This window comes from Corvus kubaryi, unplaced genomic scaffold (assembly GCF_017639235.1).
Source record: "Corvus kubaryi isolate FWS band 111438036 unplaced genomic scaffold, C.kubaryi_AGA036_p1.0 66, whole genome shotgun sequence".
NCBI lineage: Eukaryota > Metazoa > Chordata > Aves > Passeriformes > Corvidae > Corvus > Corvus kubaryi.
In genome coordinates, this window is record NW_024582054.1 from 19,287,457 (window position 1) to 19,305,420 (window position 17,964).

At 35.3% G+C, this 17,964-nt stretch overlaps 1 protein-coding gene across 16 annotated transcripts in view; it reads right to left on the reverse strand.

Moving 5' to 3' along the window:
• EML5 (EMAP like 5) overlaps positions 1 to 17,964 on the reverse strand; it is a 111,298-nt gene that overhangs the window by 17,757 nt on the left and 75,577 nt on the right. For 4 of the 16 annotated variants that reach the window (XM_042048373.1, XM_042048366.1, XM_042048365.1 and 1 more), the window contains 8 exons: positions 15,495 to 15,503; positions 8,847 to 8,925; positions 7,676 to 7,805; positions 6,884 to 6,982; positions 4,973 to 4,993; positions 3,475 to 3,519; positions 1,987 to 2,160; positions 856 to 1,064 (listed from right to left, as the gene is read on the reverse strand). In XM_042048373.1, the coding sequence (XP_041904307.1) occupies positions 856 to 1,064; positions 1,987 to 2,160; positions 3,475 to 3,519; positions 4,973 to 4,993; positions 6,884 to 6,982; positions 7,676 to 7,805; positions 8,847 to 8,925; positions 15,495 to 15,503 (766 nt within the window). Of the gene's footprint in view, positions 1 to 855; positions 1,065 to 1,986; positions 2,161 to 3,474; positions 3,520 to 4,972; positions 4,994 to 6,883; positions 6,983 to 7,675; positions 7,806 to 8,846; positions 8,939 to 15,494; positions 15,504 to 17,964 lie in introns of those variants that run through there. The other 12 variants (XM_042048368.1, XM_042048367.1, XM_042048372.1 and 9 more) reach the window with 9 other exon arrangements.

The following is a 17,964-nucleotide window of genomic DNA, read 5'->3' on the forward strand; positions in this document are numbered from 1 at the left end:
TGTCTCTTCATAAGAAAGTTTACAGAGGTTTCCCAAACCACTGACTAATGGCTGGGCTGGGCATCAATAAATTATCATTTGGAAAAAATCCTGTTTCTTTGTCAGACCTTCATCTGAATCAGGCAGATATCACTGTGGAAAAAAGATAGTGTGGCAGAAAAAGGAAACCACAGGCCAGTTAGAGTTTCAAAAATCAAAACTTACGGTGTAAATTCTGTCTGGACCAACCAGGCAGATGTTCAAACAGGACAGAAATGCAGGCAATCAAAGCAAAGCACCACTTCACAAAAGATAGCTGTGGCTTTCTGCCCAGCTGAAGAGATGAGTACTGCTCATGCAGAGCAGCTCTGGAAACAGCAGTGAGTGGAACTTAGCAACAAGGCCTGCACATGTCCAAAAACCCCCAAAGCAAAAGAAACCCCTACTGCAGTCGTCTAACAGTGTCCAACATTAATGAATGCCCAGGACAACACTGCTCTCTGATCACCCATGAGCAGATTGTAAAACAATCACCTCTGTGTGGGCATAAAATTAGCCTCATTTCTACTGTTTGGTTCCTGCAGTCTAGATTCAGTTTTGTTTTACCTGGATTACATAACAAGCAGTGTGTTATCAGTTCAAAGCATCTATGTTTGTTTCTCCAGAAACATACAAACCCACAGTCTTTTCTGTTCTAAAGACAGCTAGTACTAGTTCTAACTAGCAGATAACTAATAGGAATGCTAAACTGAGTTTAATAAAACAGCTGATATACTCATTAGCAGGTTATAAAAGTCTCTCTGAACTGAATAAAGGCAGAAGGGTAAAAAGATGTTTGTTTTTATGCATTTTCAGATGGTTTGTTGAGGTACGTACCGCTCCAAAAGCTACAGAAAGCATGGTCTGCATGCGGGCATCTTCTATGGAGCTCAGCAGCCCTTTTTTACTGAGGAGAGCTCTTCCAGCCAGTGTCCAGAACCTTACATGTTTAACTCCCACAGAAACAAACTGTGTATCTGAATCTGGCCTGAATTCTGCGACAAATATACGCTGGTTATGACCAGCTCGGCTGGCAATTTTGGCACCTGGCAGAAAGAAAATGGACATTTTGAATTTGCTGAGAAAAATACACATTTCTGATTAAAAAATGTTAACGTAATTTTGACCCATATGAAGATTCCTCAGTCGGGATCCTTAGCTGTTATTCTGAACGTGTATCAACCCTTAAAATGAGCACAGGCATGTTCTGACCACACATCTTTCATCCTACCTAAGATTACATAAATACACATGTGACATTGCATCCATCCCCACAGGATCTATCACACAAGCTGTGAAAGATCACTTTTTATTAACTCAATAGCTGATCTTTAAAGTTCTGAGAGTTACTAGTTGATCAACAGCAAACCCCAAAGAGAGAGGAAGTAAACCTCAAAGACTAGAGAATCAGGTCCATAATCTGGGCATGGCTTTGTCAGGCAGAAAGGAGATGAGGAAAGGAGCTCACCAAATCTCTTTAGCCTAAATCTTGAATACAGATCAAAGCTGATCTGAAAACACAGCTTAAGACACCAATTATATAAAACGCACAGAGGATCTGTCCTGGCACCACATTTCTGCAATTTGCAGCTTTTGGGAGTAATTTTAGGAGTATGACAACCTAGTCAGTAATCAGACTTTAGAGAAGAATGAAGTAATAATAATAATAATAATAATAATAATAATAATAATGACAATTAAAAAAAAAAAGAAAACCGTACATTATTCTAACTGGAAATCAGGGAGCTAACTTGATCTTTACCCAATAGTTTCAAAGGACATATATTTAGCAGTTACTAGAATGGGTAAACACATCCATCTTGGATCTTGCTGTACAGAGCATGGTGCACAGCATTTATTGTAGCAATTTTTGATCAGCTGATACTTTACTGTTACAATTGCTCTTGACTCAAGCCAATTTATCTCTAGCAATGTAAACACCTTCTACAAGAACAGTCTCTTTCCTACCTTCCTGCCACTTCCAAATGGTAATGGTATGTTCGGGATCCAGCCCTACGGACAGCAGCAGTTTGCCAGTGGCACTGAAACTGACTGAGCACACGCCCTTGGAATGGTAGCACCGCAGTACGGACAGTGTCTGCTTGTTCATTGCATCCCACACGTGAATAGAAGGAGCTGTAGCTACACAGATATTAAAACATGCCATTAGTATTCATTTTGAAAATGTGTAATAATTTGCTTATTGAAGCGGTTAATACTTTTTAATAAGACAAATAAAATTGCTGTGATCAGATGGGAGAAAAAAAGGAAAGAAAGGAGATTTTGGCCTCCCTTTGGAAACCAATTTATGACAAACAGGATCACTAAGTAGGATAAACAAGTTGGCCTCATTACATTACCAGAGATGAAAACTTTGCTTAACTTGTTATGGGACTTGTGAAGCACAACAGAAGTTCCAACAGCAAGCTGTCTTCTCCTGTTTTTCTCCTAGTAAAGCTTAGGTCAGCATGGTAACTCAAAAACCTTCACAAATAAAGCCGTTCATCAAGAATGTAACTTCTACATGGGGCTTTTGGACAACTGATAGCTACAGAGAAATCAGTTTACAGTGCAAGGCCAAAATCTCCTTTCTACAAAATGGCCATCTGTCTGAAATGCTTGCCCTCTTAGGAGAACATCAGCCAAATCATCAGCTTGCTTATTGATGTAGAAGAACTATGGTATTTAGTTTGTGTTGTTTAGACTGCAAGCTCTCTGCAGTAAAAACTGTCTTTCCATGCTACTAATGTATGTGATTATCTTTACCATGATGACAGATAGTTTTTTTCCCAAGTGCAATGCTTTCTCAAAGGATCTTGCAATCCATGTATAGTTTACAATCTCTGAACAGCACCTAAGGCATTTCCAGGACAGTAAGATTCTCAAACTTCTTCACTTCTGATCTCTAATAAATTTGCCTGCAGAGTCTGGAGGTTACTGGTCCTTGTCATAGACCTTTCAGATTCATGCTTTGTGTTCCTCATCAGTTAAATCTAGGCCCTCAAAGGCACACATGTGATGGGAAACAGTAGGCACAGGGACTTAGGCAAAATTTCAGCCACATGAAATTCAGTTTGAGCACAATTCCACAGCTGTGGCAAAACAGTCTTAAAAAAAAATTAGGAAGATTGTTCTAATTTCCCATTGGAATTTTCTCTCATGGCAGCAACATAGTATTATCATTACCTTTTGAGAGGTACTACAGCATAGTATGGACATGCCATTAAAACAGAAAGGGCAGGGGTTGACAGCAACTGTCATGTCCCAAAAATTGTCAGCAAACTCCTTGCTGTCCTTACGGGAAACTGAGAGAAGGGAAAGCTTTCTTATGGCTCTGAACTGTTTTTTACTCTTCAACGCTCCCCTTGGTAAAACTCTGTATTACAATTGACTTGCGCACCTGCCCTATAACCTTGGCCAAAACTTTTTTTTTGGGTGGCAGACAGAAACTCTCACCTAGATTTCCTGAATAAGAACTGACCAAATCTTTCAGAGCAAGACCTGCAAGACAGAGAACATGGACTCTTAGGTCCTTCTACTTGATGAAGTCCTTCTGAAAGTCTCTATCCTGACACTGCATCCTGCCTGTGTACTCAACACTCTCACAAGAGAGATGTTCTAAGGTGTCATCTCCTTCTCTGAGCAGTTAGATAAAGCTACTGTGGGCTGGCAGGACAAAAAAAATCTTCAGTAAGTTGGACCAAATCTACACCCAGTCATTAGGAAACTTTATTTGCCATTTCACCCTATCACAAATATTACTGCTTTGAGAACCCCTGCATCACTGTAGACAACTGAAAATTGGAACTAGAAAAGCAAAAATTGTTGGTAAGAAGGATGCCAAATAGCCATCAATAAATTTTAAGTTAAACTATTCAGCTTTCTAATGAAAACAGGCAGTAGCTTGGATTCCAGACTAATGGTTCCATAAAGAAGAAAAAAGAGTGCTCGTTTCAGGCAGTGACAACAGAATTTAGTAATATACACCAGCTCAAACTGAAGTTGCAGTAGGAAGAAGGCAAGTGAGACAGGGAAAGTGTCCAGGCACCATATGCAGGACTAAAGATGTTCTTTCATATAAATATCCATATCACCATTGCTTTTTTAAATACAGATAAAAGGTACCTATATTCTTCCTCCCATCCTTAGAGCAAGCACCATTTGCCATATTTAAGAGAAGTCAACACACATTAAAGATGTCAACGTACATTTGTTCTTACAGAACAAGTTTTAGATCCACATGAAGATTATTACACTTTCTAGTACACATGACCACACATTTATGCATCTCTGAGGATTCTTCACAAGACAATTATCGCTGCTCAACAACGAGCTCAATGGCACATGATGGTGATGAGCTTTTATAATTACAGTTGAAAAAAACAACATATTAATAAAAAATAGCTCAGTCAAGACTGTCAAAATGTCAAAGACCCAAAAGGATATAGAAAAAATTAAACTGACATCAGAACAAGCATTTTGAATCAGTGGTAATAACTGCATGACAATTGCACATAAATGTGAAAGGTGATTAGTTTTTTCACTCAGTCACCTAGGCCTCCTCAATGAAATTTACTTTAGAAATGCATGTTTAAAATTACACTCAATTGAAGGTCTAAACCAAATGTTGTCAGCCCCAACATGTCTACAAAACTGGCAAGCATACACAGGAATGCTACAGTAGCAGTATGTATTAAAACTCACTAATCACTAATCAGCAAGGGAATATGCTTCAACAAGAGCAGTTTTTCAGTGTGTTCTAATATTTTTAATTTTTCTATATTTACAGTATGCTGAGCTGTTTTGACTTATATTCATGCTGACAGTAATATGACTGACACGGGGTTTAATAAACTAAAAATGAATTCACATCACTATAAAGCTCTATAAAGCTGCAGATGGCTGCTAGATAGACTAACTACACCTGAAGATGTTAAAATTTCATTTCCCTTACCTGACATATCTGCTGAGTCTCCTGTAATGGAAAAGCAGCAGAAAAATAATTAGATCAGAAATAGGATAAGTGCTAAAGAAAATATATGCCACATTCAGTGTAATTTCTTAATACACACCCTGATGTCATCTTTTTGCATTGCAGCAGCACCAATACGGCTATTAAAGATGAGTAATTACTGATAAAAGGAGGTCACATCAGAAATAAATCATAGAATGAATATACTGCATGAATGAATATATTTTGATTTCCATTTTGAGCTACAACACAAAAATCTAGTTCTGGTGTACGTTAGGTCTCTCTCAGCCAAAGTAAATGAAAACATATTTTTTTAATGTCATTGATATTTTAACAAACTAAGTGGGAAAAACATGCTAAGAAGCATTTGAGTACCTGAAGATTCAATACATCTTTTGAAGATTTAAATCATGATGGTGATACTATTTGTGCCAACTATATCAGTAAGAAAAGTAGCAGCAATTAAGTATGTTCTTTATCGAGTATATACACTCCTTAATATCACTTCAAAATCAAAAAATAAGTGCTGCTTTAAGATATTTCACTTCCTGCTCATTTTTAATTCCCTACTTAAAAGTGTATGTAATTTTTAAGTGTCATCTGCCCCTGATTTGTGTGCCTTGATCCACATTACAAAACAGTTAAAATTGTTCTACTGCTAGTTGATGTAGAAATGATTACGAAAATAAAAAAAAGGATTAAGTCCTGTGTTTTGTCTTGGGTAAGATGAACACTGCAGAAGAAAAGTTTTCACTTTCTTCCCCTACAGAAAGGCAAACTGGGCCAGATTAAGAAATACAATGAAAAAGCAAATTCTTAAAGACATTAAAAGGTTTGTAATTCCTGCAATTGTTCTTTGCAATCAAACCATAGACAAAAATCTGCTGATGATTTTTTCCATTTAAATAATTTCCATTAAAAATTTGTTTAAAATTATGTGAGGCAAGAAACTCACCAAGAAAGAAAGCTATTTTAGCTAAGCAGTTACTATTATCAATGAGTCAATTTTAATGAGACATACACCTAAAAATCCAAAAGACACAGGAAAGCAGGTAATAAACTCTGCAGAACTGACTGTATTTACATGAAACCTCTAAAACAAACGTAAAGAAAAAAAAAAATCTATTTTGGCTGAAATCAAATAAGGGGGGTTTTTTGTATTCCATGCACTGAAGAAAATAATGTGGGTTTGAATCTGCTGAGAATCAACGGAAGGTATGAAAACTACAACCAGACTGTAGGGCTACAAAAATCACTCATCTGCAAAATCAAGAAACAGCAATTTCTACCAGCTATGCAAATGAAAAATGGGTTTTTTCTTTTCTTTTCTTTTTTCTTTAACCTGGTTAGTTCATAGATCTTAATGTCACTATGAAATATAGATACATTTTCCCTCTAAATCTGAATTTATCTGTAGGGAACACCATGAGAGCTTTGGTTCTGCCTGGAATATTACAACTATATCATATCCAACCACCAAGTAGGTATTATAAATCTACCTGATGAGATAAAACCTACACAAATTGACATGTATTTTAAAAAATGAAGGTTAGCTCTATTCAGCTTCTTTGGAAGGGCTATGACTCTTTGAAAGGTCTAACATGAGCTGATAGTTCAATACAACCAGACTAATTTAATGGGGCTTAAGATTTCTGAAAAAATAGTTTTGATAATACTCCAAACAAAAGATAAGTTTAATCTTTCATGTCTCAATATTTTTGTCAACTTTATTCAATTACACTCAGAGAAACATATAAAGAGGACAGGTAACTGAGTAACACTCATACAAACGGAGATAGCATAATCAAATATTTTTGTGATTTATCATGAATTTACAAGGCCCTGATTGCATGCTCTTATGTTAATTCCTTTTACAAAGAAATACAAACATACCTACTTGGCCAGTTGCCACTATGTTGATAAACTTGGGGTGCTGATTCACAGTGAGGCACAAAATATCATCATTGTGTTCCTGGTAAAATGACTGAGAGCCTAAAAGTAAGAAAAAAAAAAAAACAAACCAAACCCTAGTTCAACTTTAATTAAAACATTTATACACAGAGACTTGGCTAATGTTTGAAAAGTTTATAATATTTGTTAGAAAACAGCATTATGGTCATGTTGCGTTTTGAAGTTTAAAACCAGAAAGCAGAAACTCATAATTTTTTATCTTGACTTCAACACACAGCACTCAGTAACTCCGAACTATTCCCTCAAGTTTTCCACATCAAGTTGCTTAACTATTACAGAAACAAATGGCTTTCTGTACTTTTTAAAAGGTCTAAGTTATCTAAAGTAAATGGGTTGTTGGGAATGAATGTGATACAGATGACTGAAAAGTAAACCAAATAAAAATATGAACTTATGCTTCAAAAAAAATTAAATTACAATTATCCCATTGTTCAGCTCTTTTAGTTTCTGTGATCATTTTAACATTCAAATTTCAGAAAGCTAATACCAAAAAACCCAAATCTTTACTTCCTTCAAAGTTTAGTCACCAGGAATATTTCAGTATACTTGTTTGCTTATGCAGCTACTATGAATATTTTCTACAGACTGAAATTTTAGCAACAAATAATATTTTTTCCACATACTTTTACAATACTTAAAGCATATTAATTGTTTTATAAACTGTAACTCCATGTCTGTAAAGAAACATTTTCCCTCCAGTGGGTTTTCTCCTACCTGTTGCCACATTATACAAGATCCCAATAGATGCAGTGTGATAAATTACATCAGCACCATCATTCAAATAGTGCACATTGTTTCTGCAGTCCTTGCCTCGATACCCAAATACCAGCTCCAAAATTAGGTCCTAAAAAAGATATTCACATCAATAGACACTCAAAACCTTAAAGAACTTGTGAACTTTACAATCTTCTGTAGGCTTTTATTTTTTAATGATGTCCTTACGTAGTAAAGGAGTTTAACGATATCTCAAAGCAATAGAAACTGAGCTCGTGCCTCCCCTGTCAGTTTACATGGCTGCTCATGCTTGTCACACGTAGCTGTGTCACCCTTTCATACCTGTCAGGGGGATGCTGCAGAATGTGCACATATACACGCAGACATATATATACACTGAAAGGGATACTCATACACATGCACATAAATAAATACACTGCAGTGAAGAATAAAGCTCTTTGAATGTGGAAGACACTAAGAAACAAAGAATGACAAGCCTTGGTCCACAATTTAATTCCTGCCAGCAACTAGAAAGCTGAATTACAGTCTAAAACTTCTAGAGCAGTGATGTCAGAAAGCTGTTTATTGTGCTACACCAAACATTTTGCAGCATCAGTGATACTTGGGTTGGTATGAAGAACTGCATTTTCCAAGGTCAGATGAAATTTCTACCTCAGATTAATCAAAAGTTGGTATATTTATTTGCAATTGCTATGTAATGAAAAAACAGGTGCCAAGGCTAAACTCATCATTAATAGAATTTTTAAAATTATTTTAAAAACTCTTATCAATAATGAATTTGAAATGAAGTCTTAAAATAAAGTTTTAAAAGATTGGAATAAAAAAATGCTTAGTTTCATTAGCAATAATACACCCTTTAACAATCCGGTTACCTAAACAAGACATCCCGCTTTCTACAGTCAGTTCTAAGGTTTTATGATTACTAAGAATTCAGTTATACCCCATTTCATTTGCAAGAAAAAGAAATAGAGACTTTTTTTTATTTACAAGTAAAAATTCTCTCCCACTTTTTCTGCTATTTACCCACTATTCACTATTTCCATCTTTGATACATTTAGAATAAAACAATCATTTAATGTGTTCAGAGATGTGTCATTTTCTGGCAAAACAAAATCCTACAAGAAGAAGAGGAGATCAACATTTTTCTTACCTCTATAGGTCTCTTTTTTTTCCCCACATTATTTGTCTGCAGTTTCTCCGGCTGTGGCAATGCCCTACTAACTGGTGGTCTGAAATAAAGAACTGTGAATAAGAGAAGGCTGTCCGTCACCCATTCCATACTAACAGTACCTTCCAACCTGCTAACGCATAGGGAAATCTTACAGCCCTATCCTGCTCAACTAACATTCATATTCATCTTTAAAAGACATACCTCTGTCAAAGGAGAAAAACAAAACCTAAAAATCCTTTGTTTAACATACTAAGTTCTCGAATTCTTCAACAATCCATGGGTTAAGGAAAAAGCTTGCTTTAAAATGATTGGGCACTTTTAAAATATTCTTAGCTTTTCCAAGCTATGTTTTTAAGGTACTTTCATCTTCTCTGTAGTAATTTTACTGAATAGAGGCTACCTGATTAATCTAATAATGCCTGTTCCCACATGCCTCCAGCAGACCCCTAACTTCTCCTATTTTTGTAATAGTTTGTAAAGAACTCCAGATGCACCTGCCCATTCACTCTTAGATCAACTGAAATGAGATATGGATCAAAGCTTACACGGAAGTAAACCAAGACCATGTAAATGCAGGAATAACAGCCATAATTTATGTTCCACTGTTCTGAATAGCCCAGATTTAATTAAGAAGTCTCAATTAGATATGTGTAATGAATATCTGTAACATCTCTCACATTACATTTAACTGTACCTATACAAAGAAACACACACGCAAATAAGCTTTATTTATTAAATATATGCAATTAGTAATAGTAACTAGTAAACTATTCCTAGTAATTTGCAGAAGCATTGATTTTTGATTCTATAAATACAGCATTTGTGGCTGCAATAACAATCCTTCAAACTGGACCCTTAAGAGAAACAATTCATTTTAAAATAAATTATATGTATAGATTCAGTGACATCCAGATTATTTAATCCAGTAGGCAGTGCAATAAACTAATATCAAACATAAAGCAACAGGTCTCTTTCATATTCCTTTTTAGTAAGAAGTACTTCTAATTTCATCTCTGCTCTTAAGTGATTTTGATTCAAAATAATGACTGTCTTTTCTAAGAACAATAGAATATGATTTGTTTGTACACTGTGTATTTTGAAGGACAGTTGAAAAGCTTCTTTTTCCCAGTTATTTAAATAAAATACTATTTTCTTAGATTTATTTCTTCATTTTCCCTGCCTAATTTTAGTACAATTTATAGATTGATGTCACATCACCAAACATAAGATTTATATGTATTACAATGCAAACTACACTGCAAATATAAACTGTGTTCTGAGATATTCCACTTAATTCCTCTACTGTTAGAAGCCTGTAAGTACTTGTGGAAAAAAATTACAAAAAACACCCAGATGACAAAAAATTTCTGTCTGGTAAAGTCTGTCCGTTGCTTGGATCACCCAAATGTGATCAAGTTTACTAAAGCTTCCTATTGTGTTAGACAGGACTGCAGGGAGGTACTTGAAATATTTAATTCAGCATCATACGTCTAGATTTTATGAAATGTGAAATCTATACAATAGAAAGTCCAAGTGCACATCTAACAAGAAATTTTGCCACTTCACACTGCACAGTTAGTTAACACTGAATCTTTTCATGGGAGGGATATGGACTGCATTAAATTATTACTGGAGCAAAATATGAAATAGTAATTTACAGTTAACATGAAAATTCAAGGCATGAAGGAAGATAAGTAAGGCTCATATTTGATATTCATTCATGAGTAAGTGCAAATTAAGACACAGAACACAAATTTGAAGTATGGAGGAAGACTTCTGTAACTTCACAAAGAATGGTATACTAACAGTTGCTTTTTGCTACTCCAAAATTATTTTTCTTAGAAAACAGACTTCTAATAAACTGGCAGTAAAGGCAAGATCTGGGGACATGGACCATGCATAGCAAGGCAGGTCCAAAAAGGAGTCCAATATGGACATGCAGTAAGGTCTGCTTCTTCAGAGACAAATATTAGAAGATAGCAGCACTTAAATACACTCTTTCAGTCCTGCTTGAAATTTGTGTGGTGGGAATGTACCCCTAGACTTCATTCTCAAAAGTCCTGTTAAAAATCTTTTTTCTTCTCTGAGGTTTGCAAATGGAAGGGATTCACACATACCTTGAGACAGAAAAGCATGACATTTGAATTTTGTTTTTCATAGTCTGGACCTAGCTCACAGTCACAGCATCCTGACCTTTAGTATGTGAAGTGACAAAGTAACCCCCCTAACTTTTGGAAAAGAGGAGGAAAAGCAAAGCAAGCATGGCCTGGGCTGTCTTCATCATCTATACAAGCACACTGGCCAGTACAGGAAGCAGGGAATCTCTCTGATTTCTGTCAGCAATCCCAACATCCAATTCCACAATCCCTCTTGAATCACTACTGTCTCTCAACTGTTTTTTTCCAGGTTTTATACTTGATGTGAGATTCCTAGCCTGCCAAGCTATTTTTCCAGGTCTTCTCTTCTGTCCTATCACCACTGACTCCAAGCATTCCCTTACCTAGTCTGTCATACAACAACAATAGCACTGCTAGGCCAATTCCTCACTTTTTTCATTTTGAAAAATAAAGAAACTACACTTTTCTTTGGAATGTTCTAAACTGTCAACAGAGAAAATCTCCCAGCAGGTCACAACGTTTACCATATTAAGATGGTAAACATAAGGAGAGAGGCCATCTAAAAGAGGAAAAAATGCTTGACTGTATTTGTTCCCCACTTCCACAGCAGATGAGCAAATTCAGTTGCAAATACCCTGATCAGCAAGCAACAGGTATCTCCCAGTGCCACAGAAGTCACTTTATCATTGTGTGCTACCCCAGCTGAATCAAATCCAATCAAGAAAAACTACTGAAATGTACAAACAAAAATTTAAAGGCACAGATTCAGTATGGGGAATGGGCTTTCTAAAAGCACTTCAGTGATACAAAGAATAAAAACCGCCCTTATTCATTGAAGTAAATGAAGACACAGAGAAAAAGAGAAACTAACACAGCCCAGTTCCTGCTAATATTTGCTGAGCTGGGGGAGAAGAGAAAGGAATAAATCAGACAGCTTCATTAAACATCTGAGGTAAATTTACATTAAGATTCCTTCTTTTTTCCTAAAAGTAATTTTTTTCCCAAAATCTTTTTTGAAATGGTCACTGATCTCCCAAAATATTACAAATAAAATTTTGGTTGGGTTTTGAAGTGTATTGGAATTTTTTGCATATGAATATAAGTACTGCTTAGAACAAATTCTAGTGCTTACAACCTCTGAAGTTAAATGACAGAATAATAACCAGTTCTCCGCCTGTGCAATCAAAATTCTCTAAAGAATGAATAGGGTTAACAAGTTAAATGAATTGCACATAGCTGTCATTATACATAAGCTGTTATTTCATGGTTAAAAATTATAGTTATTGAAGCATATCTAGTAACTGATTTCTGTAACAAGTTAATGATATTAAGAGCTGCTAATCAAATTTTTTCCCTATCTACAATTTTACTTTCAACTGTAATTCAAATTTCTGAATTCCTTTGATACTTCCATAATTACAGCTCATTTATTCAGCAACTAGGAGCACACTTAAAAATGCAAGTTACTCAAAAAGCATTTGTACAAAAATGGTTTCTTAAAAACCACTTACACAATTTTGCCTTTGAAACATATTTTTTTTAAATTAAGTAAATACAACATGTACCTTTCTCTTTTTAAACATGGAAATTGGGAACAGTGCTGAAGTGCTGAAAATTGGAAGATTGTATACCAGTGATTCTGTTGGTCCTAACCATTAGTTTCCCCAAGAATCAGCTTTCCACTGTCTTGTTACCTCTTCTCTCATCCCATGCAGCAGCAATAAAATCAAACAGCAAGTAGAGTAGGGAGTATTGCAGAAATGTGAGACTGGCATGCTGTTTGTTGTGTGTGCTGCTTCTACTGGCATGTTGTAGAACTCAAAAAGGCTTCTGGAGAAGAAGAAATACAGTTGTCAAAGGCATATTAAGGACTAAAAAGAAAAGCAAAATGCCACTTAACTCAGCTGTGAAGCATCGACACCCAAGATAGGATTGCCAGTCTACACACAGAGCAGCAGAAAAAAATCCAAACCTTCTTGAAGGAAGGAAAGTAGAAAAAGATATGCTCCTCTCTGCTCCAGACACTTTTCTAGCTGAGAGACAGACCTTTTGATAGAGTAAGGAAATCTTTAAATGCGGCTTCCTGTAGATTACATAGCAGCCAGCATGTGGAACAAAAATGTCAGATTCTAGATTTAACAATCGTGCAAAAAATTTCTCTATTACTTTGAATAACAGACTAAGAATTGTATCAACAACTAATGTCCTGCTTTACAGATGAGGGTAGGGGAAGATTGAGCAAGACTGCCCAATCCACCCTCTGCTCACTCCAGAATGCTTTGAAAGACTTCATATTTTTAATTTCTGATTTGTCATGGACAATTTTGCAACCGTCTCATTACTGTTGCTCTAGAAATTAACAGAACACAGCATAAAAAGCCCTTCTTCTACTTGTCAGCTTCATACTTGACACACAGCACTTAAACTTCCTCTCCTTCCTCCTCTCCTACCCTGGCCCTAATTCATTTAATGTCCCTGAAACACAGAGGGAAAAATGAGTTGGAGGGGGAAAAAAAGCAAAAAAACTAAATACAGCAGAAGAACATATTTGAAGTTTGATGAAAGCAGTAAAAACTGAAAGGACATGGTTCTGACAGAGGTTTACATTACTGGAACTGAATATTTCTCTGCTGCTTGGTTCTAGAATGTGGCATTTTTATAACATTTGCTGTCTGTTAATCCCTTGTGATAGAATGGGAGAAGAGGTAAAACAATCTCCTATTTTACAACTGCTTGAGAAGAACATCTATACTTAAATGCTCTACAAACACAGGTTTATATCATCCTTAAGTAATCATTATAGTACATTTACATTCGAACGTTACCACACAACAGAATAAAATGAATGCACATTGGTCAGGAAGACTTGGCAAATTTTACTCAGCTGTAATATCTCACAGGTCACCTAAACAATTTATCTAAGTATCTGTCCAGGAAAGACTAATTCTATATTGATCCAGAGCAGTGGAACTGGAACTCAAATTACAAGCATGTATGTATTCTCTTCCCAATTAAGTTTCAAGATAACAACTTGAGCATTTAAAAGCAGGAATGTTGAAGGACATGAGAATACATTTTTCAAGTGCTTTTTTTAAAAGTGTGAAAGCCGAAGATATTTTTTATTCGCTATTTAATGTGCAGCAAAGTGACTAATGGCATATGCAACACACAGTGGTCATATACCTGTATGCATAACTCGCTGCATGCTCAAAAACTGTGTGGAAAAGATGGGAAGGAGAGCATGAACAGCATGTTGGGGTGAATTCACATATGGATAGGGTCAGTTCGTGCATGTGGAAGGAGAATTCCAGCCATCTATCATAAGGGCAATAAATACCTTAATAATGGCACTTTATTTTTAAAATGAAAATAGATTTTGTATATATATTTTAATATTTCATGTTATGACACTATAAAAATTGAGTATAAGCATTTTGAAGTAGTTTCTGAAACAAAGAAGTCTCTTTTTCACAGTTTTAGACATAGCTTCAATATTACTACCCCTTGTTGTATGATGATGTACTTCATTCCCTATCTTCCTCATTGTTACTGAGTTTCTAAAGTTATTAACAGAATAAGGAAGGATTTTCTGTTATATAGCATAGGTAAATTACAACCAATTCTTTGAGTTCTGTGGTAACTTATAACAGTATAATTTACAATATTTATTTCTGTTTTAAAAATACAATTATTATTTTGGGCACAATTTCATAAAGCAAATTACAGCCGTTGGTACAAAAGGAAAAGTCCCTTCCTGTGCAGGGCACCAAAGCAGCACTTCATACTTAGAGGGACTTGCAGAGAATTTAGCAATTGATTTTGCACTACTCTTCAGCATGAAGGGTCTTGCACTGCCCTCCCCAAAAGGTGTTGGCAAGCATGAAGTATAGAATGAATTTTAAAAGTAAGGAGGACTTCTTTCCATTTACTCTTGCAAGTTCTCCAAAGTCATTTGTGAAACTTTACAGAGGTCTAATTTCCATTAGAAGATAATGAAGGCTGGTAGCTTCTAAATACTGCTTCTTGACAAAAATTACTTATAATTATTTTCATGTGTCCTATGAGCAGTAAGTGCCAGTTTATACTCACTAATGCAGATACAGGGAACCTAATGCTTAAATAATTTAGTAACAGATACATCTTGACATGTCAGGTGAGACTGTCAAATCATCACATGTAAAACAGCTGTCCACCAGGGGGCAGGAAAGAGTGGTGATCTTTATAATATTTTAATAAGTATTACTGAAAAAATATTGCTTGTGAAACATAGGAAAGTATGGTGTTGGAGTTCACACTGTAAAAAAATATCTAGCTCACACTGTAAAAAAATATCTAGCTTATTGTATGAAACAGAACTACAATGAATATATATAAATTACAGATTTGTAATACAGCAATATTCTGAAGACTGATAGGTGCATGGTATGGCACCCAACATGACAGATGGCTTTTAAGGAAAATGGGAGGGTGGCAGTAGAAGATGGACTAGATAGCAAAATAAAAGCATTACCTGGAACCTCTTTTCAGCAGCAGATGGGAAAGAGAAAAGGATTACTTATACAAGTTGGGCTAAAATTAGGTGCCAGTGAATTATTCATATAGATAATTATTACTGACTTTCTGGTTTGTATACTTCATTTTACAACAAGGGGATTATTCACTTCATAGCCTATGTAAATCTATTATTTGTATAGAGAACTCCCATTCACTGAAATGGGAATTCTGAATATGTGTTGACATGAGAATATAATTCTTTGGGATAACTACTGTAAATACAGAAATAAAGCAGAAGCAAAACCAAAAACATCTGAACTATACCAAGTGTTTAGAGTCGGCAAACACAACACCTGAATTACTCAAAGAAAGGTTGTGCAGATTTAACTTCCAGAAATAAGCTGATGGATAAAACAGTCAACTCGCTACTAAAAACAGATGTTCAAGTTCACTCACAAAAATACATTTATTCATACTAAGATGCAATTATCTCAGCTAGTAAGAATGTGTGGGGTACTGAGCACTACTGATATGTACTATTTTTTCATGACTACTTAATTCAGTTTATGTTGACTGAAGATACTTTGCACTGGATAGGTTTCCTCAGTTATGTATGAAGGAATATTCCTAAACTTTGGCTAGCCAAAAATCATTATTAATCATAGAGCACATGGACATGTACAGATGATTTCCTATCATTTGTAGTATGCATGAGCACATTCCATTAGTTTGATTAGCTGGTACGCTTCCACTGGTTTCCTTAGCTTTTCTTTTAAGAACTACCAAGCAACTCCACCTTGGCAAGGAGAACACTAGTTAGTCTTTTCCACTTATAAGTTAACAAAAATAATTTATGAATAATTTAGGAAAAATTTTCCTGAAAATTACGAACACAGTGTCAACAACTCATCAACTCACAAATAAATTTTTCCCCTGCTGAAAAGAATGCTTTACTGAATATCTTCTAATTAGTTTTAACTTTATTTTGCAGTGCAAGACTGATGCTCTATTTCTTCATATAGGAAACAGCTAAAACTTTCCCACAATAAAATCCAAATGTAGCTTGAACAGGTTTTGCAATTAAAAGCATGTAATTCCTCAAGAACTACAGAATATTTTTCATAGTAACGCAGGAGAAACGAGAGATTCCCCAAGAACGGAGCAGTTTTCTCTTACAGTTTTCCTGAGTCCACGGAAAGAAACATTCGTACAGTCAAAGGAACATTTTTAGCTTCCATTTATCGTTTTCCATTCTTTGATTTACAATTCTACTTTTTTGATTTCATGATTCAAGTATTGAACAACATATTCCACATGGACCGCACAAGACATACCAAATTATTAGCTAGCAAATATTTACATATGGATGCCTAAACAGTACAAGGAAGATTTCATTAAGGCTTTTGTGCTGTCCTCATCACTGAAGTATGCAAGACTTATTTGAAGCTGTATTCAACCTATCTGGCAATACACCTGTGATCCAGTTACCCTTTTCTTGACATCTTAAAAAATGCATATTGTCCAAAAAACTTTTTACATTCTGTTGATAAAACCAATCTACACAGTTCATAAACCAAATGCAAATCTTCCAACTCTCACCACTGAGCTACACAATTTCTCTACACATTTCCTTTTTGGCTGCAAAGTGAATAGATGTTTTTCTTTGCATTCAAAAATTAAGATTATTTAGTAAACCTTGATACTTCGGTAATTGGCTTTTTCGCTTTCTCAAAGACATGGGTTTTAGCTCAGCTTTGGGAAGAAAAAATAATTACCTCAAACTGGTAAAGGGAGACCATTCTTTTCCATCATGTTGTTCTAGTCTACAGCTTGTAACATAAGTAACTAACAATAAAACTAAATTTATGATTGGAAAGAATGAAGTCTGAAATTTCAGGGTTTTCAGTCCCAAGGTTAATGCCCTGCACTAATGTACATTCCAACGGGCAAAACAGGCTTCAAAAAGCCTGTTTCCTAAAACTGTTTTTTTAAAAAGTTAATGTTAAATTTCAACTTTCCTGTAATCTAATTTATTCCGCAAATATGGTAAACAGAAAGAGAGAAGAAGCTGCTAGTGCAAAGTCCCTTGCTATAGCTTTTCATTTTTGACTCCTGGCTTCTCCCCTCTCCCAAATCACACAAGCTGACAGAATCAAAGTAGAAAATAAGAATGATTTTTTATGAAGAGAGCTCTGGAGTGTGTATTATTTACATTCATATCACAAGTCACTAGACTGGAAAACAAAATAATGTAATTGCATTTTGTTTATTTATCCAAAACAGATATGGAAGACATTTGTATAAAATCTCAGAATTTCTCCTTCAGTGGCAATTACAAGGTGATAATTGTGAGGTTTGGATTAAAAATGTTTCATTTCAGTAGCTTCCTTCCTCTCTCACTGCCTTGGAAGTACAATTTACATTTATTTACTGTCTCTGTTGAATACAAAAAAAAAATTCTTCTCAATCTGTAAGAGACTAGTCTG